Raw genomic sequence first — 22291 nt, forward strand, 5'->3', positions numbered from 1 at the left:
GTACTTAGGATAGAAGAGAGATCCTAGAAATTCCCAATGTTCGGATTTCCCGGCTGTGGTTGATTCTCAGAAATTCAACGTTTTGAGGGGTTTAAAAAAATTTTCCATATTATGCAATTCTAGGTTATAGCCCATGCAGAGGATGATACATCAAAGTCAAAGTTTAGAATGGAAAGATGGTTTTAATTCAGTTTATCCCCTTCCAGCAACATCCATAACCAGCATATTAACCTTGTGTCAGAAGTTGTGGGAATCAGCAATAATCTCCTGGTTATTCTCTGCCTGTCTAGCACTTTTCAAATCCAGCCTGATATGTCCCTTTCAGCTGTACTCTCTCACTGAATTGGCTCTGATAAGATCTTCCCTTGATTTTTTTTTTTTCCCTTTGGCCTCAGGCATAGTGCCGGCTCTGAAAGCCTGAGGCATTGGGCCTATAGGTGGCTGATTTGACAACTATATGCTACACACAGTGTCAGAGAAAGATTCTCTAACAAATCGTTGTTTCTCTTCCCTTGCTAATACCTTAGTTTCTCTTTTTAAAAAGCCTATGACCCATTTGTTGATCTGTATTGTATCTTACAACCTTTTGAAGTGAGGTATTTAGAAATAGGATACAGGAAGATGTACAAGCTAAAGAAAGTGACATATGAGTGTAGATGCAGTCTTTGTATTTAATTTATTTATATGGCAGGACAAATTTTATATTTGGCTGCATGTGTGAAATTGGGCTATCTTCGAGTTAGTGATAGCTGATGTGCTAATCCATTGTGCTTAAACAAGAAGCCAGGCAGACTGAGCTTAACTTACTCTCATGTGTGAGCATTCTAGGAAATCATAATTACACAGAACCTCCAGTGTGCTGGACATTTAGTGAGGCTCTGGAGAAAAAAGAACTGTAATGGGGTGAGGCATTCGACAGTCTCTTGGTGGAATAATCCCAGGAATGGGGCTGTGCAGACATAGAATGGGAAGACATCTATGTGACAGGCCGCTGAAGTAGAGCTGAGAAATATTCACGTGAAGGAAAGTGGGGAAGGCACCAAAACCAAGCTTGGCCTATTTCATGATGGCTTGAAAAACATGAATGTGTTCACTAAACTAAGTTTAATCATCGGAACCACCTGTAGTGGGGTGTTTTGGTTTTTTCATTTTCATCTTTTTGAAAAGAATGTTGGTGGATTATATGGACCTGATGAATTGGATTCTTGGACATATTTTGTTTCCTCACAGAGAAAATGCCAGTCTTCTCCATGTGCAAAAGTGGCATTTCATGCTATTTTTAGAAACTCTTAAATTGTCTTAGATCCCATGCTAAGCACTTCTTAAGAGCTTGAAGGTTTTATTTGGAAAGAGTAGAGGCTGAGCCCTCAATAGAACTCATTTTTAGATTAGGAGATGAATGAAAGAATAAATCACTCCATGAATGACTGAAAACCAAAGAAAGTGAATTTATAGCTTCTGTCCTACTGCCACTTTGGTTTTTCCTCAGCCTTCACTCAAAATCTCTTAATATTTACTTGGCATATTTTCACAATTTTTCCTCATCTATCTTTCTTCTGTAACAGACCCATTGCCTTTCATCCTGGCCTCTCTGTTTGTATATACTAACAGAGAAAATGTGAAAAAGAAAAATTTCTCCTTCAAGATATTCCTGAGTTTTAATTTAACTTTTCTTGATTTTACTGAGGATCCTTCCCCCTGATACCACCATCACTGAGACTTTTTGAACAAATTAAATGATGCAGATGAAAGCAAAATCAATTCCAATCTAAAACAGAAGTAATGTCCCTTACAGAACCCTCAGAAAAATGAGAGTTTCATGTAATTAATAAAGTGAAATAGGAAACACATTCATGAGCTGCTTCAATATCTCTTTACCTGTTGGTGCTGGAGACTGTAAATTGTCTTTGTGTTTTATTGGGGCTCTTGAATTGCATCCAACGGATTTGAAGCATATTTATGTGCACTGTGAGCAGTACATCATTCAAGTTAATGTCCATATATTTTATTGTATGGTTTTTCGTATACACATATTTATTTAATAATGAGGTAGTTATCTGATTCACATTCTAGTTGGTACCGTTTTGTTTTTACGATATAAAATAACAGAAGGTAGAACCCAAGTTCTGGTTCTGATTCCCCACTTCTTGAATTAAATTAGTGGTGGTTAATGAAACCTAATCCCTGAATGTCAGTTTCCTCAAATGAGAAACAGGGATAAATACATTCTGTCATCTTCTCTACCTCAGAACACTGAAACTCCCCATGGAATGCTATCAAGTTGTAGAATCACATGGTAACATGTGGCATCAAATTGATATGAAATAAAAATAATTTTGTATTTCTTTTTGGTTATTAATTTAAAATCGCTTACTACTTTGAAGAGGGACTCCCCTTACACATTTTGAATTAGTGAAATCATAGTAGAATATCCTAAGATGGAAAAAATGTGTTTGTGAAAGCTTAAATTAATGGGGAGTAGGTGAGGGGTTTTGTGCCTTTTAATAAAGTAATGACATTTTCCTGGCCAAGCTATAGAATATGGAATATGATAAGTTAGAATGTATCTGTAGATACTAAAGACAAAAGATTTGACATTGAGAATACGCTGGAAATCCAAGACGCATGGTTATCACATTTTAAAGGCAGTTACCTGGGTAGATTATCAACAGCTTGTCCGACTACATTAAATTTAAATATGTAAATAAAATTCAAGTTTTACTTGATAGAGTCACCAACTGACTAAATGTCCTATTTGATGTGACAAGTGTACAGCAACTTTTAAATATTAGTCCACATTCTTAACAGAAATAATCATTTTCAATGCTGACAATCAAATGTTTAAACTCTTACATGAAATCTACTATAGCTTAGGTTACATTCACTGATTTTCAGATTTTTAACATTTTAATTATTTTTCCCTATTCCACAGAGGCAACCCCTTAGGATTCAATATATCTTCAGTATATCTTAATTCCACCACAGAAAATGCAGGTTTATTTGAGTATCTATGACACATGTTCCCTGGGTTTCCAATACAAGTGTTTTCTTTTGCTTTTTATATCAGTTGGCAGAATGAAAATAATCAATATACAGAATTAAGAAGCGGGAAACCTTTGGAAAAGATTTGGATGGAAGAAGTTGGGCGGGTACTTATACATCCTAATATATTTTTTCCTGGTGAACTTGAATCGTTTTTTCACATGCCCTCCAGCTCTTCTTCCTTTCTGAAACCTTTTGTAAATCCCCAGTGGGGCAAAGTGTTCTTGCCTCAACCTTCCATCAGATCTTGGACACACACCTATCTGACCACAAGAATTAGTACAACACTATTTGCCTCCTGTGAGGGACTTGAACAGAGGATGCCTAAGCAGAGAAGGGGATTTAATAGTTTATTACAATGTGCAAAAGAATCTGTGAAATGATAGTTTTGTAGAACTTCAAAGGGCACAGTCTTGAATAAAATGGATACTAAACCAATATTGGCTTTTACCCTTTCACATCCTAAACATACTGATTAAAAGTGATTGAGGAAACAAACTTCTCTTATAGTAATAGGTTATGCGCAAAGTAAGAAACACAGAAGCCAATAAAAAATCAGAGAATCTTGCCAAAAAAAATACTTCCAAGTCGATAATGAAAAATTCTCATTATTTAATTCAAGTAATTACTATGTGTTCAGTAAGTAATCTGCATTATACAAAATAACAGATCTGATTAATGTTAACTCTTGAGCTAAAGATCTTTCTGCAATTCCCCACTGACTTCCTGATACTATTAAAAATATTTCTGTTGGAGGCAAGGCCTCCTGTGATTTGGTCCCTCCACTTTTTCAGCTTTACCAACTGCCATGATCCGTTGCCTGCTCATGACTCCAACAATGCAGAAATTCATAGTAGCCATGCCATTTTCCATTCATTTATTAAGCTCCCAATGTCTCACCTATCTTTTGCATTTCTAGTACTTAGCACATTTTTTTGGCACATACTCAGTATTCTGTAAATGTTCACTGAATAAATAAATGAATACATGTTGCAAAACAACGGATGATGTTGGATAAGTGAATGAAACAGAATTTGCTGTAGTCTCACGGGAGGAAATCAATACACACACTGGGAGCATCTGGCCGGCTCAGTAAGACAGACGGTCATCAATGCAAGGTGAGTGGTAAAGAGACAAGGGAAATGATTTAGGTATGTTAAGATGACACTGACCTAGCATGGTCAGGAAGGCTTCCTGAAGAAGAAGGGCTTGAAGAAAGTCTTTAAGAGTCAGTAGTTTGTAAGTAAATAGGATTGTGAAGGCATTCTGGGCAAAAGTACAATGAGAGAGGGAGGGAGATGGAGAGAGAGAACAAAAAACACTAACACTTGATTATGCTGTGAAAACTTTGCCCCCCAGTATGAGAAAGAGACAGCAGAGAACCTTGAAAGAATGCTTGCTTTGCCTTTATTCAATAGCCCATGGGGTGAGAAGAGACCCTGGCATCCTATGGCTGTTTTTGGAAGCTGGAAGATTACTGGTACCTGTGAGAAAGGGTGCATGTAGGGAGGGACAAACATGTGACATATTGTATATCTAATGCAAAAACTAGGTTTAAAATAAAAACAAAAAAAAATTCACTAAGGTGGTGTTTCTCAAACTTGGAGTGCATCTGATTTCCCTTGAGAGCTGTTAAATCACAGACTGCTGGGCCCCACCCTCTCCTGCCCACTTGCACCCTCTCACCCCCCATCTGCAAGTTTCTGAACTGCAGTGGAGCTTGAGAACGTGCATTTCTAACAGGTTTCCAAGTGATGCTGATGCTGCTGGTCCAAGGACCACACCTCAGGACCCATTGCACAGGTTCATCTGCATACAAATTTGAAGATTCCAATGATGAGACAGAGGATCAAGGGGACCACAGTGGGTCCTGTATCAGAGAACCAGCAGATGGACAGAAGGCTGAGATGACAACTCAGGTTTTAAGACAAATCTCAGTTCAGTTATGAGCAAATGTCAGTTTTATTACAAAACCTGCTGCACCTGGTGGCTGGGCTACTACCACCCGCAGGGAAGGGAGGCCTCTCCAAGGTCAAAGAATTCCTTCTTGATAAGAGACATGATAGAAAACAAAAGTAGTTAGTAGATGCCCTTTCATAGAATATATACAAAAAGGAAATAAAATTTGTTTAATCTTTAGATTCTTTTTTTAAGTTTTTTTTATATGTTTATTTTTTATGTTTTTCTGACAGAGAGGTGGGGGGGAGAGAGAGAGATCACAAGCAGGGGAGGGACAGAGAGAGAGGGAGACAGAGAATCGCAAGCAGGCTCAGTGCCATCAGTGCGGAGCCAACCCTGGGGCTCGAACTCACCAACTGCAAGATTGCCAGCTAAGCCAAAATCAAGAGTCAGATGCTTAACCGACTGAGCCACCCAGGCTCCCCTAGAGTCTTTAGATTCTTGGCTGACAGCTAAGTGGATGAGTAGCTTCTCAGAAAAGGTCTTAATCTAACTAAAATCCATCAGAAAAATGTGTATGCATTTTATGAAGAATGATAATTTTTTCCCAGATGGAGGCTATAAATCAAAAAAGCTCTACCTCAGTCAGATTTGGAATTTTTTTTTTAGTAAACTACATTTGTGGATGCTTGGTACTGAGATTATAGGGGCTGGTGAATGAAGAATGAATGAATGAATGAATGAGGCATGTGTGTAAGCAAGAGGAAACCAGAATTCATAACTTATTTTTAGTTTAAAAAATTATTTGACACATTTCCCTCCCACACCTATTTAAATATTGAGTTATTATGAAAACATTGGCCATCTTATCCTGGATTTGGGAACTGGTACTTCTCTGTATTCAGTCTGATAGGCACTGGGATTAAAAAGTGTTTTAGCATTTTGATTTGTTAGAAAGATAACAGGGTGAAATCTCCAAGTCTGAAAATGACATTAGATTGTTCTAAGAAGTGACCAGGGGTAGATTACATTGCGAGCTGTGTGTCATTTGCGGACTAGTACATTTGGGCAGGTGAAGTATAAGGAAATGAATTCAGGGAATGGATGGTTAGCAGAGAGTTATTATCTTAGATATAAGAAAATGATCTAAAGGTTATTACAGACCATTGTCAGAGTCAGTATGGGACTGCTGCCAAGAAATCAGCAAAATGCGGGAGCTGTAGGGAAAATATTAGAACAGAAAATACTGCATTATTTCTGTACTAAACTACTTGATAAATATTAAGTCTGGCATTCTTTGTCTCCTATCCTTATCAGCACACTTCAAAAAAGATAAAAATATATTAAAATTCAGCAAGTCACATCACTAAGCATGTATTAATTGACGAATGCAAAGGTTATTTTCAGCATTGGAAAATGAAGCCGCTCTCAGTGGCCTGTACAGGTTACAAAGAGTTTTCACTGAAGTGGTTTGTTTGAGTCATTTAGCAACCATGAAAACAGCTATCCTCATAAACCATTTGTCGCAAGGGAGGAAGTGAGAGGGAGTTACTTCTCTCTGGGGCTCTATCAAATGTTGGATTTAAACCATCTGAATTCTGTCTTAGAAGAGACATTATTACCAATAGAAGATACAAGCAGAGATTTTAAAAACTAGAACTGTAAAGCAGAGGTTGAAAACTTTCTGAAAAGGGACAAATAGTAAATGTTTGAGGTTTTGTGAGACATGTGGGTCATACATTCTTTGTTGCAACCACTCGACACACTGCAGTGTGAAAATAAATGAGTTCAGTAGGATTCCAATAAAACTTTATTTACAAAATGAGGCAGTGGGCAGATGTGGTCTGCAGGCCATACTTTACTGATGCCTACTGTAGAGAATGACTAGCCACGAGTATCATGCTACTTAGCCTAAAGGGAGCATTTGAATCTGACTAGCCCCAAAAACAGACTACCACTGAAAAATGAATTTATGGTTGCTAAATTCTTATTGAGGAAAATAGGAGATAATTGAAGCATACTTCTAAACTGTATTCTTCTCTTTTCAAAGGATGGATCCTACTGTGTTTTCATCCAGATACTTAGTAACTCCAAGGCAAAAGTGCTTTTATTCTCCTTAGAGTGTCCTCATTCGGCCTTTTGTCTTCAAATAGCACATTAAATTATACAGCTGAGCTACAGACTTTCTTCTAAACCCCAGTCTTGGCTGGCACAAATTCTGGCCTTTTTATTTCCATTTGCCCTTTCAACACGACTCCTTCATTTATCTCCTAAACAGATGTTGCAGTGAAGTATCTTATGACTGGCTCCAAAGATTGGCATATGGTTCCATCTCACCCATTGTAACCTTGTGGGGAATTTGTAGCTGGTGAAGCTAGAGTCAGGCACTCTCTGGCAGGCAGCCGAGGCCTTGGGGATTCAGCACCACTGCTCCTATAATGTGGTGAATCTCCAGGGGAGACAAGGAAAGGCAGCCAACACATGCCTGCCAATTCCTGGATTTCACAGGTTTCCTCCTGGGAGCCCCTTCTATCCTTCTCTGCTTCTAACTTGAATTGACTGAGAAAAGAGAGGAAGGACCACTGAATAGAAGCATTCACATTTGCTTTCTAATTTTTCTTCCATAGGAAACGGGCCACCCACAGTGTTGGCAAAAGGAAGGGCAGCCAGAAGGACCTCAGGCCCCCTGATCTTTGGATACATCATGAAGAAATGGAGATGAAAAATATTGAGAAGCCATCAGGTACTGACCCTACAGGAAGGGACTCCCCCATCCAAAGTTGCCAAGACCTCACACCAGTCAGCCACAGCCAGTCAGAAACCCAGCTGGGGAGCAAAAGCACCTCTCATTCAGGTAACTCTCTCATCTCAGGCATCAGGACAACCCCCCACCACTCTGAAACTTTATTTACAAAAAGTTTCCTCTTTGTCTCCTCTCTGATGGAGACATCTTTCCCTTCAATCTGTGGGTCATTTACCGATAGTTAAAATAATCTGATGTAAATTCGGTTGATTAACTAGTTTCTTTTCCAGCATCCTATTACCTGCCTTTTATAACTGCAACGTTATTTAAAACTTCTAAGAGGTAACAGGTGGCACATTTGGGAAATACTGAAATGTGAAAGCCAAATGAACTTACTGCTTTTTGTTAAATCTCGAATGAGAGTTTTGTCAAAATGTGAAGGTATTTGTACATTTTTTTCATTCCTTATGTCTATGGATAATTGAAAGTTGATTTTAAATTTGCTCTCACGGCACCTGGGTGGCTCAGTCAGTTAAGCATCGTATTTTGGCTCAGGTCATGATCTCACAGTTCGTGAGTTCTAGCCCCATGTCGGGCTCTGTGCTGACAGCTCAAAGCCTGGAGCCTGCTTCAGATTCTGTGTTTCCCCCTCTCTCTGCCCCCCCTTGTTCATGCTCTCTGTCTCTCAAAAACTAATAAAATGTTTTTAAAAAATTTGCTCTCAATTCATTGCATTAAAAAAAATCACACTAGGGTCACATGGCACGTGAAGATAATAACATAACATCTCCTGTTATTTCAGCCTTGGTTACTGTAAAGATCAACTTTTGTCCCCGTGTAATCACATTATATGATCACTAGCCTAGTTTGATGGAGTCTGTCTGCAGGTGATGTTGACATACAACGTGATCAGAAGAAAAAAGCCTACTGTTTAATAAATAGGCACAGAACAATCCATGTCTAGGAATAACTAAGAAAATCTAAAAAGTGGTTGTAAGATATTTCACTTTCTGTTAGTCATCATATTTTTGAACTGCTTATGGAAAGCAGAAAAATCAACCAAGTACTCTGATCAACAAAACAAAACAAAACAAAACAAAACAAAACTCAACTCTTAGTCTACTCATGTGTTTGCAGAATGAATAGCCGTTGTTTTAAAACTGAATTAAAATATTTTAGTTATTGGAATATGTAACTGGCTTACTAGACTTTTTCAGCTTAGAATTGTTTAAACAAGGAATTCACTTACTGATTTTTAACCATGAGTTGTTGAATATACTTTTTCTAGCTCTTAAGGAATATCTCAAGCAGATTCCTTAACTTTCCCATCATTTTCATTTGGTTAACCTGCATTCAGGTTCTGTCCAAAACTGCCATCTGAAATCTACATTAAAGGTTCTCCTTTCCTTATGGCCAGCTAGACTTTTGACTCTGAGGACTAGGGCTGTAATTTGTTCTTTAAAGCTTCCAGCACATTGGAGGAGAGGTGGGGATGGGACAGGAGGAGGGGGCACAGTCTGTTTCAGAAACACCTTTACTTATTCCTCCTACTTATTTGTTCTTCCTGGCTTTGTAGGAGGATGGGGAAGGGAGATGAGAAGAGAGGCAAGGAGAGAGGGCAGAAAGGACAGTTTGAAGGGCTGTGCTGCTTTGTGAGCACATGGACTGTCCTCACGCAACATCCAAATTCTGGGTCTCTTGTGAAACACAAGTATGAATTATTTATGAGATCCTGTGGGATTCTTCCCCTGGCTCATTACACCATGTGAGATATCAAGTCAAGGCTTACCCCACTCCTACCAAGAACAGCTCTTTTACCCTCACTGTTTTAGGTGGGTCAGGTGCACTTGGGTGAATTCCAGCAAGAAGACTCAAGCTTGAGCAACTTTTCAAGTGCACACTTGACCCAGAAGAAGCTCCTACTTCTTTTCCAGGCCAAATGATGAGAGAGCTTATACTCCACTGCTGTCACTCTTTCAGTCTTGCTCTCTTCAATAACCTCTTCTGATTAAATATACACAGGGTAGACCAGCAAGCCAGCTGCCTGAAGAGACTACTATCTGGAGAGTGAATGAAAGGTAGATCTCTTTTGCAGGAACTTCCACATTTTACAGGTGTTTATTCTGGCAGCTTTGGTTCCTAGTGGGGCATCAGGAGGAGAGCATACCTCTGCCTCCCACTGGAGGGGACAGAATTGCTTCTCAGCCCGCAGAAGATTTTGCCAATTATTTCTAGGACTCCTCCTTCTTTATATTTCCCTATATCATTTATATACTAAAATGGCATTTGGAGTGGGGACAGCCAGACTACTTTTGATCATTTAATAAGTCCTGGAAGAAGCTTAACTTCAAGTGATTGCTGTTTTGTTTTTTTGGTTTTTTTCTTTTGGTTTTTTTTCCTTTTTTCTTTTTTTTTTTTTTAGAATGACAGGGTTCTTGTGCCTATTTGTTTTTAATTTGAGGACCTACTTGCCAACTCTATAGTAAAAGGAAAGTAGCACTCAAAATCCTGCTGGTTATATTTTCCATTATAGTAAGCATTCTCTGTACTCTCCTGGTTAAAAGAACAAAACTCCATGTCAATAAATAGTATACTTTTAAGTGCTCTGGTCTACTAGGAAACTTTTAAAACATTTTTCCGTAGGGTAGACTTTTCTGAATGATTTTAGGTCAGTCTTAGGAGTCTTATTCCCCTCTTCTGTCTTTTGTGTAGTTTTTTCAAATATTCAACTTTGAGTCATAGATTTGCTGGAAAGTATTATTTATTTTTGTGCCTGTAGGAAATCCAGAGTTTGTTTGTTCTTTCTCCTTTAGTCATTTCAAAAGGATACATCTTGCGTGGCTTTATTGTCTTGTATAGTTCTGTATAGATTTTTGGAGGATGTGTGGACAGATACAAATCTAGGCAGCTGCCATTATCTGGGCTGCATAGAAATTTCCCCCATCAGTATTTTAAATTTTGAATTTTATTAACTACTATTTTAATTTAAAAAAAGAACATGTGCATGTAATTTTAAAAGAAAAAAAATAGTACAAAAAGTTGTGAAAATAATATCCAAAGGAAGTAAAAAGTATAAGTGCCTTTCCCCATCCCCAAATTCCTTATCCCTTTCATGAAAGGAAGGCAATGTTAAGAATTTTGTGTGTAACCTTTGTATACAAATATACACACACACACACACACACACACACACACACACACGACATATATAATATATAATATACAGATATATTTACATTTATATATTTATACACATACAAATGTGTATGTATATATAATATGCTTTCATATGTATATTACACAAATGATACACATACTATTCAAAACTTCAGTTTTATTGTTCTCAACATGTATTTTTTTAAATGTTTATTTGTTTTGGAGAGAGACAGAGACAGAGACAGAGAGCAAGCAGGGGAGGGGCAGAGAGAGAGGAGACAAAGAATCCGAAGCAGGCTTCAGGCTCTGGGCTGACAGCTCAGAGCCCACGTGGGGCTAGAACCCATGAACTGTGAGATCATGACCTGAGCCGAAGTTAGACACAACCGAGGCACCCAGGTGCCTTTCAACATGTATTTTTTATATACATTTTAAATCTACACAAACCATTCTTGCCACTTTTAATGACTCTTTAGAATGACATTTTGTGGCATTATAATAAATGTATATAACTATGCCTAGACTTATTTTAAAAAATGTAGTTTATTTTCTGAGTTTTTATAATACGATGTAATGTCTTTGGGTCCTAAGTACTAGTTGCATAAATTGTGGTAAATTCATACAATGGGATGTTAATGGAACTGTTAAAGAATGATAAAACTGGGGCACCTGATTGTCTCAGTCAGTAGAGCATGTGACTCTTGATCTCAGGGTCAGGAATTCAAGTCCCACATTGGGCATACAGTGTACTTAATAAAATAAAATAAAATAAAATAAAATAAAATAAAATAAAATGGATGGTGCTCATGAACTTAGAAACATGAGCATTTTTAAATACATAAATAAATAACACTGACTTGACAGAGAACGACATTCATATTATTGAGAAGTTTACAAAATGATATATATGGTATAATGCAACTTTAGTAAAAAATATATATATATTAATATATACCTTCTCACTTTCACATATAAACTTGTAAGCAAACCTGATAAGGAACAAAATATAAACAATGGTTCTTTCTGAGTAATGAGGTTATGATACATTTTATTAATGTTTGTGCAATGGGAGTATATTGATTGGGTAACAAAAAAGTAGGTATTATTATTTAAATATCAATAAAATAAAAAAGGCATTGGCATGCCTGGCTGGAAATTATGTAAAGTGTTGCATCATTGAAAAAGGTGTATCTCTCAGTATTGTTTTTCTTGTAGGTCAAGACACTGAAGAAGCAGGGAGTTCCATGTCTACTCTGGAAAGGTCACTGGCTGCCCGCCGAGCCCCTCGGGCCAAGCTTATGATTCCTATGGATGCTCAGTCCAACAATCCTGGTGGGTAAAGATTGGAACCACAATGAAGAAATGAAGGGTTTTCTGTTTTCATCTTTTCTATATCAAATTATCAAAAATATTTAGAGTTTCCCCTGAATTTTCTGGGCATCTGGACAAAATGAAGAATGACTAAAACCCTAATTTATAATTTGAAGTCAAACATACACTGCTATTGTGGTTTCTCTTGTATATAATCCAATTGCAAAACAGATGGCTACAGTGTTAAGGAATTGTAAAAAAAAATTTATATAAAAAGAATGGAAATTTCTGTCACTATTATTGATCTTGTTCTAATGATCACATTCATAGTTGGGTTTGTTCTTTTTTTACTTTTTTAATGGGTCCCATTTCCAGTTTTAAATAATCTAGCACCCTTGAAGCAAGTGTTAACAGATATCCAGTTACTACCCTCTTATTTTTGAAGTTTTCTGTCATATTCCCACATTTACTGAAGATATTAGCACACCTAGGGATTGCCGCCCTTCTAGTTACCTCTGTGATTAATCTTGGTAATTATAATTTCCATGTAGGTAATTCATCCAATGACAGTAGACTGTTGGTCCCTTTATGGTGCCTACAATTATACTGGCTCCTTCCCACCTCAATTCATCAAGTCCGTGTCATGCACTAAGCCAATCATTGTAACCCTTATAATCTTCAGTTTCTATCATCCCTTTTTTCTATTTGTTACTTTCCTGCTCACTTATTTTATTCCCCCCTTGCCAACAAGTCTTCAATCCCACTAAGACCTCCATTGCATTAACTCTGACACCTTCCCACTGTCCCTCATCTGCTTCCTGTCCTGATTTCCCTCCAAACTCAACTGAGAAGTCATAGTCATTTATAATCCTCAGTCCCTTGCAAACACCCTCATCTCTGTTGATCCTCCTTCCCCATCATATTCACCAGAAAAAAACTCAACCCTATTTAATTAGCTCCACTCTACTAACGGCTGATTTATCTGGAGAAAACACATGACTTCCTTGCCAGGTATTAGCAGTCATGTATTTGGTAATGCCACTCATTTCTCCATTCATTCATTATTTTGGATTATTTCGGGTTATGAAATGAATGTCTTATATCTATTCTTCTCAGACTCCCCAAATCTCTCTTCTTTCCCCATGCTCAGCCAATAATTTGGCTTCTTACATTACCAAGAAGAGAGAAGCATTGAGAATTGGTATCCTTATCCTTCCATCAAATCTAGTTAATGTGTTTGTGCTCCTGTCTCAAGCCAGGTCTTTCCCCTGTTGCCATCCCTTCTCACTTACTTGGGGAATCTTGTAAGTATCCCTTCCATTTCTGGTATCATCCATTTTCTCTCTTCATAGATAATTCCAACTGGCGTACAAACATTCTGTCACACTGCTGTTTTAAAATACCATCTTTGGGGGGCGCCTGGGTGGCGCAGTCGGTTAAGCGTCCGACTTCAACCAGGTCACGATCTCGCGGTCCGTGAGTTCGAGCCCCGCGTCAGGCTTTGGGCTGATGGCTCGGAGCCTGGAGCCTGTTTCCGATTCTGTGTGTCTCCCTCTCTCTCTGCCCCTCCCCCGTTCATGCTCTGTCTCTCTCTGTTCCCAAAAAAATAAATAAACGTTGAAAAAAAAAATTTAAAAAAAAAAATAAAAAATAAAATACCATCTTTGGGTACTACTTTCCCCTCCAACTACAGCCTATTCCTCTCCCTTCCCGAAAAACTCCTTTAAAAGTTGTCTATACTGGCTTTTCCCTCTTTGTAATCTTCCTTATTAGTTTTAATGAGACAGTTTCTGTCCACTGAAACTGGAGTTTCAAGGTTATCAATAATCTCCACATTGTCAAAATAAATGGTCAAGTCTCAGATGCTCAGCAAAATTTGACATAGCTTCTCACTTTTTTTTTTGACTGAAACACTATCTTCACTTGCCTTATGGTATACTAAATGCTCCTGGTTTTCTTTCTTTCCCATTGCTGCTCCTTTTGAGTATCTTTTACTTATTCCTCCTTTTATGCCCAGTCTCTAAGTCAGAGAATGCCCCACAGCTCAGTCTTCAGCCTTTTCTCTTCTACCTACCTAGATCTTTCTATGATGTCATTTTGTTCTGAGAGCCTTAACACCATCTAAATCTTAATAAATTCCAAATTTTATCTCTAAGTTAATCTCTTATCATAACCCATATCAACTTTCATATCAACCATTGACTCAATACTTCCATATGGCTGTCTAATAGGCAATATAGCTATGGAGATCCTACTTTTCATAATTGCCTTTCCCACCTCCAAACTTGATCCTCCTACTTCTTTCCCTATTTCAATAAATGTTACCACAGTTCATCCATTTACTCTTGTTGAAAACTCTAGTTTCATACTCTTTAATCCAAATTTCATCACACCCCAAATTCAGTCTTTCGTCAGTACTACAGTTCTTGCTTACAATACCTGATTTGGTCCCAAATCTGACCACTCCTTCCCATCTCAACTGCTCTGTCCTAACACATGCCACCACCATCTGTTACAGATTCTTGACCACAGTTCTAAACCTGTAACTAGTCTCTTTTCTTTAGCTCTTGCCCCTGTAGCGAGTTGTCTATAGAGCAGCCATTCAATTGTATGAATTAGATGATGTTATTCTTCTTAACTTCCCGTAACATATAGAGTGAAATCCATGATTTTACCATGTCCTACAAGGCCCCATGTGATAAAACCTCTGGACTCCTTTCTCATTTCATCTCCTGCTACTACTCTAATCCTTTTCAGCCTCATAGCCTTCCCCTCTGTTCTTTGGATAATAACATACGTTCAAATGCAAGGACTTTTCACTTGCTCTTCTCTTTCCCTGGAATCTCTTTTCATAGATATTTACATGCCTTTTCCTTAATTTCATTCAATTCTGTGTTCAACAGCTCCCACTATAGGTCTTCCCTGACAAATGTCACACATAGCATCTGTGGTCACTCTCTGCTCTATATATTCTGCTTTGTTTTTCTTTATTAATGTGTCTGACCATCCTGTTCACATTTTTGTATTTGTTTGTTTGTTTCCTGTATTTTAATGTAATTTCTATGAGGGTAGAGATTTTGTCTCTGTGATCAGTTCATATCCTTAATACTCAGAACAGAGCCTGGGAGGCTTCAATCAAGATAATTTAGGTGAATGAATTAACAGTTGCTTCTCTCTACTCTACTGTATGTCATGTTTCCTCCATGCTCCATTGCAGCTTTCAGTGTTACTCTAATAAGTACAAAAACTTTTATGGAATTTATAATGAATTCTAGCTCTTCAACTCATGGGATAGATATAATTATTATGCCTCTTTCTCTAATAAGGGAACTGAGTCTTGGAGAGTTTAAGTACCTAGCTTTTAGTCACACAGCATCTAAGTGGCAGAACCAGAATTTGGACTCACAAGGTCTGGCTTCAGAGTTCTGAGCTCCTAATCACTAAGCTCCCTACAGAGGTGCCCTGTGAAGCCATTGTCCTTCTTTCATTTCTTTCATTACATACAGAGACATTTACACTGAGCTGTTTCACTTTTCCCCTCCGGCTACTTTCCTCTTGTAACAAAGTTCTAGTGCTGCCAGTCTTCTGTAGTTTCTTCTGTGTCAACTATACTCAAAAAAAATCCTTTGTGGACCCTTCTGTTCCATGTACAACCTTCTTATGCAATAAGTTCTCATATCTTGTTGATTTTCCTTCCACAATATCTTTTGAATCCCTGGCTACCTTCCCATTCCCTGGAGTCATATGTTAATTCTCTTCTTTATGACCTCACACCTGAACTGTCGAAACAGCTTCATAAGGAGTCCCCCCTTCTAGCATCTTCCAGATTCATATGTATCCTGCCTGACAGGTGTGTTCCTAAAACAACTTAAATATGGCATTCCATTCTATAAATTTCTCCAAAAGCTCCCCATTGCCTGCCAAGAAAAAAACACCTACAAACCGCTGAGCATCTCACATTTAAGTCTACATTTCTAGTGTCCTGTTCCTATGCCTAGATAGATATAGTAGGTAGTTAGGTAGTTACGTAGGTAGGTAGATAGATATAGAGATAGAGAGATAGAGATATATCCTAGATTCCTGCAAGGCTAGACTAAATTGCCTGTCCATAAATATACATGGTCTTTTCTTTGTTTTTTCCCTCTGAACATTTCTTTCTTTTTGGAATGACTCAGTGGCTATCTCTCCCTAACAAAGTTGTATGCATTTTTCACAGACCAGAGCAGATAGTGATGCTCTCATAAATTCTTTCTTTTCTGAATGTTGCATCCAGAAAATGATGGCTTCCTTTCTCATGTTTGAATAGCATTTCATTCTACTATATTCGTGGCATTAATTATGTACTGCCTCATATGTTTAGGTATTCCAGTCCAAATCTGTCCTTTTCTAACAGGTTGTGAATTACTTCATGATAGGGAGGGAATGCATCTAATTCATCTTTGCATTCACACATTGTATAGCTCAATACTAGCACAAAACTGGTGCTTGCTAAACGTCTGTCATATGAATGAATGAATAAGTAAATGCATTATAAGACTGCCTTGTGTTTGTAACACACCAGTGTTTAAGGACCTTTCTTAAAATCAGTTATAGTTAGAATATCTTCTAATAAGATTTTATGATGTATTAAGGGCAGTTAAAATTGTTTTTACTAAACAGGAAAGGAAATAATGAGCTTAGAAAGAATGAAAAATGAAATGAAACCTAACAAATACTGAGAATTTCTGAATATTATTCACTTGCTAAATACCTTGCTAATTACTATTTCAGTGAATCCTCATAATATTATCATGTGGTGAGATTATCCTGATTTTACAGATAGCGAGACTCAGATAAGAGACTCAGACAGCTTACTGACTTACCTCAGGACACACCTGGACAACCTCTGAACCTCTGGTATTCTGCTTCTCCAAGGACTAAGATGATTTGCATGCCTTATATCATTTATATACTTTTTAAAAAGATTTTTGACAGTAGCCCATCCAGTTTACAATTATGGAAACTAGGAATGTGAGAGTAGGAACCCAAAACCTGTGCTAGATCCGTCCACTACATTGTGCCGCCTCAAGTTGTCACCTGAAGCTCCAACTTGCTCTTTGCCTACAACAGCAAACCTTTCCTTATTCCTGGTGTCCTACTCTACATGAATGGGGGCCGTAAAATGACCAGCAACTAATTTTGTTGCTCTCTTAAAAATTATCATATAATGCAGGTACATTATTTTAAATAGTTAAATAGTTTTATAAAATGTATAAGAATATTCTGACCCAGCAATCCCAATCTTATACCAGTTTTAACCTTGGGTAAAATTACCCAGCAGAGATACATAATGTATTCGCCAAAAGACGCAAACAAGAATATGTGTGGCAGTACTGTTCCCCATATCATATCTTTATTACACCGTAACATATTCATTATATTCAGTGGAATATAATGCAGCAATGAAATTGAACAAACTAAAATGCCATAAACAATAGGGAGAATCTCACAGATAAAATGTTGTAAGACAGAAACCTAACACATTTATGAGATTCAACTTATGTAAATTTTATTATTATTTTAAGTTTCTAACATTTATTTAGGAGAGACAGAGTGTGAGTGGGAGAGGGGCAGAGAGATGGAGAATTCCAAGCAGGCTCTGTGCTGTGAGCACCTAACCCAACGCAGGGCTCGAACTCAGGAGACTGAGATCATGACCTGAGCTGAAATCAAGAGTCAGATGCTTAACCAACTGATCTACCCAGGTGCCCCTCAATTTATGTAAAATTAAAAACAGGCAAAATAATCTATTGGGTCAGAATTCTGACGAGCAGTTACTCTTGATGGGAGATGATCAGTGACCAGAAGAGACCATAGGGCAACTTCTGATAATGTTCTATTTCATGCCCTCAATGATAGTTGCAAGGCATTTCACTTTGGAAAATCACTGAGCACTACTTTGGATATTTCAATTTTCAAGATATATATTATGCCTAAATAAAATTTCTATGAGAAATGAAGACTCAATAGAAAATATATCTTTGAAGTAACTTTGTCATATCATATTCTTTGTTACCTCCAAGCTCTGTGTTGGTAAAACTCTATCTAACGAAAGGAAATGACTTCAACATATAATCAAAGTTGATTTTAAAATAAATTCTTAAGCTTTCTGATAAATAAAATAAACTCTTTGCAATTGACATGATTGATAGGTCTTAGATAACTCTGCTGAACAAATTGTAAATCTGTATCTTGGCAGAGCTATGATTTCATTCAGAAGAGTAGATACATTTTCTGATGGCCCCACTTGCAGTATTATTTAGATTTATCAAGTCTTTCATCTACTGAGTCTTGTATAAACTACATCGTAGCATCGCGCTGATTTCTAGTCACATGTATGAAGATGTTTGCTGTTCCACTTAAGAATCGCTATTTTTTGTAAGACCGTCTTTTCCCCTTTTCCTTGACATTTCTCAGCATGCTTTATAAAATGTAAATTAGCAGATCAAATATAGACTATCTGAAGTGGCTTTTTGTTCTTAAAATCCATGGGGAAATATATTTAATTTCATTGGAGTGCAACATCTGTTTATTTGTGTAAGGTTTGTCAACTTATTGGTTGAAAACATTATGTGGCCTCTGTTACTCCTATCCCTGAACACATTTCACAGCAAAGTAAACTAATGCTCATGAGAAACACACTAGCTGAAAGCACAGGCAAAAATACCCACGTATTTTGATTTTCCAATCCCGAGCACTTTGTTTTAAAATGGTAGCAAAGACTGACTATTTTTACAATGACCAAAGAATTATTTTAAATGTTTTTTCTTATTATAAATGAAATTATTTATGAAAAATCAGAAGCAACAGGGCACCTGGGTGGCTAAGTCAGTTAAGCATCTGACTCTTGGTTTCAGCTCAGGTCATAATCTTTCAGTTCATGAGATGGAGCCCCAGTTGGGCTCTGCTCCTCCCCCACTATGTTTTTTTTTCTCTCTCTCTCTCAAAATAAATACACTTAAAAAAAAAAAAGAAATCAGAAGCATCAAGTATAACTTTCCTGAATTTTTAAAGGGTATTTAAGGGTCATATGCTGGGTTTTCAGGAATCAGACTCTGAGACAGAATTTAGAATACAGGCAATTTATTAACAAGTGCTTTCTGGAATAACATTTGTGAGGGTAAGGGATGCAGGACTGGGAGGAGGGAGAAATTGAACTGGTGACTTAGTTTAATGGGAGCTGCAGCTGACCCTATGGGTTGCTCTGGTGCTGGGCTTGCCCTTAGCGTTTTCCCAAAGGAGGCAAGGGAGGTGGGTTTCTGGACTTTGTCTCAAGTATGATGCAGGCTGCCCCTGCAAAGTGGGGTGTAATCTTGGGCAAGCAACTTCTTTGGCTGAGAGCAATTCCTGGAAGGATAAAGATTTACTTACGTTTCTAGTATTTTATTACCTGATGGAACATAAGTATTTGTTTGACCTTGGTTCCCCTTTCCATTTTCAACCTGTGTTTTCTTCTGTAAAATGCTAGAGGAAAGGCAAGGAAGCATAAATGGGAGGGATATAGATCGAAGCAGGTGACCTCTAAGATTACATTAGTTATAAAATTCTGATAATTAAATGTATGAGAGTTTATTGGGCAGGAGCCTCCTGAATTTCATTTTTTTCTGTTTCCCTGTACATCTTTAAGGGGGGGAAAATGCAATCCCAGCTTTTTTAAGGGAAAAAAAGTCTGAAAAAGTGGCCTGAAAGTATCTAGTAAAAAGACTAAGGCAAAGGAAGGCATACAGTTTTGCTTTTGTGATAGCTTAGAAGCTGCTTATGACCACTGGTTTGGGGCTTTCTAGAACATTCACTGTGAAAGCCAACTCTTTTTTTCCCCACTCCCACCATCTACTTTAGTAACTTTACTGCAGAACTCAAACAATGGGTTGAAGAAGCTATTGAGAAGAAGCAGATTTTAAAAACTAGAATTCTGTTGGCTTGAGGTGCTGTACTACCAGAAGTCCATCTTTTACTGATATGAAGATCATTCCAACCCCTAAAACATTTGATTCCAACTCAGAATCCTTGCCTGAACCTTGCATTCATGGTGTAAGAAGCCAGTATCCTAAGACTGATCCCAGCTTAACAGGTTCTATTAATGAATCTTAACATTCATTCTATCACCCTGCAGCCCCTGTGAATGCCTACATCCGACCAAGAATGCTTTCCTAGGATTACTGAGTGCAAACAAACAAACAATCTTAAGATCTGTTGGATCCCTGGAGATTGATAACAATAACCAGCTTTTTCAAAAGGCTGACCCCTGACGCTCCTCTCTTCTGTACTAAGGAAGATCTCTCAAATCCTCATAGCCACTCCACAAAGTTGGTACTATTATCATCTCCACTTTACAAAGAGAAAACTAAGAAATAGTGACCTTAAATCACTTGCCAAGCTAATGAGCAATTATCCATTACCTCCAAAATGAAGCAACAACATAAAACAAGCACTCATTTTCTCAATAGCTTCTATCATGTCCACAGGTTTTCCAGCATGTCCTCAAGAAATGACTCCTGGCTTCCCCCAGAGGGAGTGATCTAAAAGAGAGAGAGAGAAAATAATCTTTTTTTTTTTTTTTTTTTTTTTTTTTTTAGTTTATATATTTATTGAGACAGAGAGAGAGAGAGCAACCAGGGGGACAGAGAGAGAAGGAGAGAAAATCCCAAGCAGGCTCCACACTGTCAGCACAGAGCCTGACACAGGGCTCGATCTCATAAACCATGAGATCACGGCCTGAGCCGAGATCAAGAGTTGGATGCTTAACCACCTGAGCCACCCAGGCGCCCTCGAGGACAATCTTTTTAAACCTGATTTGGGAAGTGGAATTTCTTCTGCATTTCTATAACATTCCATTGGTCACCAGACCAACCCTGGTGAAATGTGGCAGGGAACTCCCCAAAGATGTGAATATCACAGTGATACTCAATGGGAGGCATCTTAGATACGGGCTGTGAAACCTACTCAGTGCTAAAGTGGCAGAACTAGATAATGAACCCAGGCAGTTTGACCTCAGTGCTTGGGCTCTTTAGCATGATGTGGAGAATAACTACAGAACACATATTTGTGAATGTTCACACTTTTCCTAAAGAGGACTTTGGTGGACTTTTGGTGGACTTTTTCATGTATATTCCATGAAAAGTGTTTGCCAATGGACGCCTGAAAATGTGAAGGAGATGAAAAAAATATTTATCAAGGGCCATAGGCACTAAATTTCCAAATAGTCCAGCTGATATATCGGTCATTGCAGAAAAGACGTGGTAAGGAGAGGCAGAATGAGAAATCATTTCACATAAATTCTTTTCAATTCGAAATATTATCTTTACTCTTATTTTTCTGCCTCTCTGCTTCAACACCTCTCTCAACTATGTCAAGTACCATGTTGAAAAATACCTACAGAGGGCTTTATTTATTAAAATTGTAGCTTAAAAAAATCTCTACTTTAGATTTCCTATAGGTTGTGTTTATTGCTAACATTTTTAAGAATGTTGTAAAAGCTTTCAGATATGAGTATGCCCTGTTCAGAGAGCTAAGTAATTTGGTGAGGAAATTTCAATTTGAAAAATCTTTGTGCATCAGTGTGAGATATAAATTCACTTGTCAGCAAGCTGTGTCAGAGCAGATTTCTTGTCATCTTTGGCCACAGAGCAGAGATTTATTGAAAATTCTTGATGATATCGCTCTCCGAGTTGTTTTACATAAACATAGTGCAGCGAATGCTTTGAACTATAGTGTGAATAAGAGAGAGAGAGAGAGAGAGAGACAGAAGCAGAGACAGAGAATGTGTGTGTGGATGTGGATGTGTGTTTCTGGCTTTTAAAACTGACACGTAGCAGAAAAATACTAAAAAGCATTTCAATACATTGTGTTGTATCCAACTTACTTTAGAATGATCATTTCTGCAACAACTGTGTTATAAGTAGGTGTAGACTTCTGTGCCCTTTTAGAAATGAATCATGAATCAAAATACTTCAGAACCAAAGCTTTGGAATACAGACTATTCTATGTCAGGGAATAGAACTATGGGAATTGCTGAAATGCAGAAACATACAATAGGTGTATTATTTTTTAAAGAATTATTATTTGCAAACCATTTGTACCCAGGTCAGTAGTGAAAATGCA

General features: G+C 37.7%; 1 protein-coding gene across 4 annotated transcripts in view; it reads left to right on the forward strand.

The window, feature by feature from the left end:
• Window positions 1-22291, forward strand: part of DCC (DCC netrin 1 receptor) — a 1162490-nt gene that overhangs the window by 1091156 nt on the left and 49043 nt on the right. For all 4 annotated transcript variants that reach the window (XM_086683010.1, XM_086683011.1, XM_086683012.1 and 1 more), the window contains 2 exons: window positions 7569-7795; window positions 12056-12172. In XM_086683010.1, the coding sequence (XP_086539136.1) occupies window positions 7569-7795; window positions 12056-12172 (344 nt within the window). The remainder of the gene's footprint in view (window positions 1-7568; window positions 7796-12055; window positions 12173-22291) is intronic.

The sequence above is a fragment of the Puma concolor genome, chromosome D3 (genome assembly GCF_028749965.1).
Source record: "Puma concolor isolate L17-30 chromosome D3, mPumCon1.1.hap2, whole genome shotgun sequence".
NCBI lineage: Eukaryota > Metazoa > Chordata > Mammalia > Carnivora > Felidae > Puma > Puma concolor.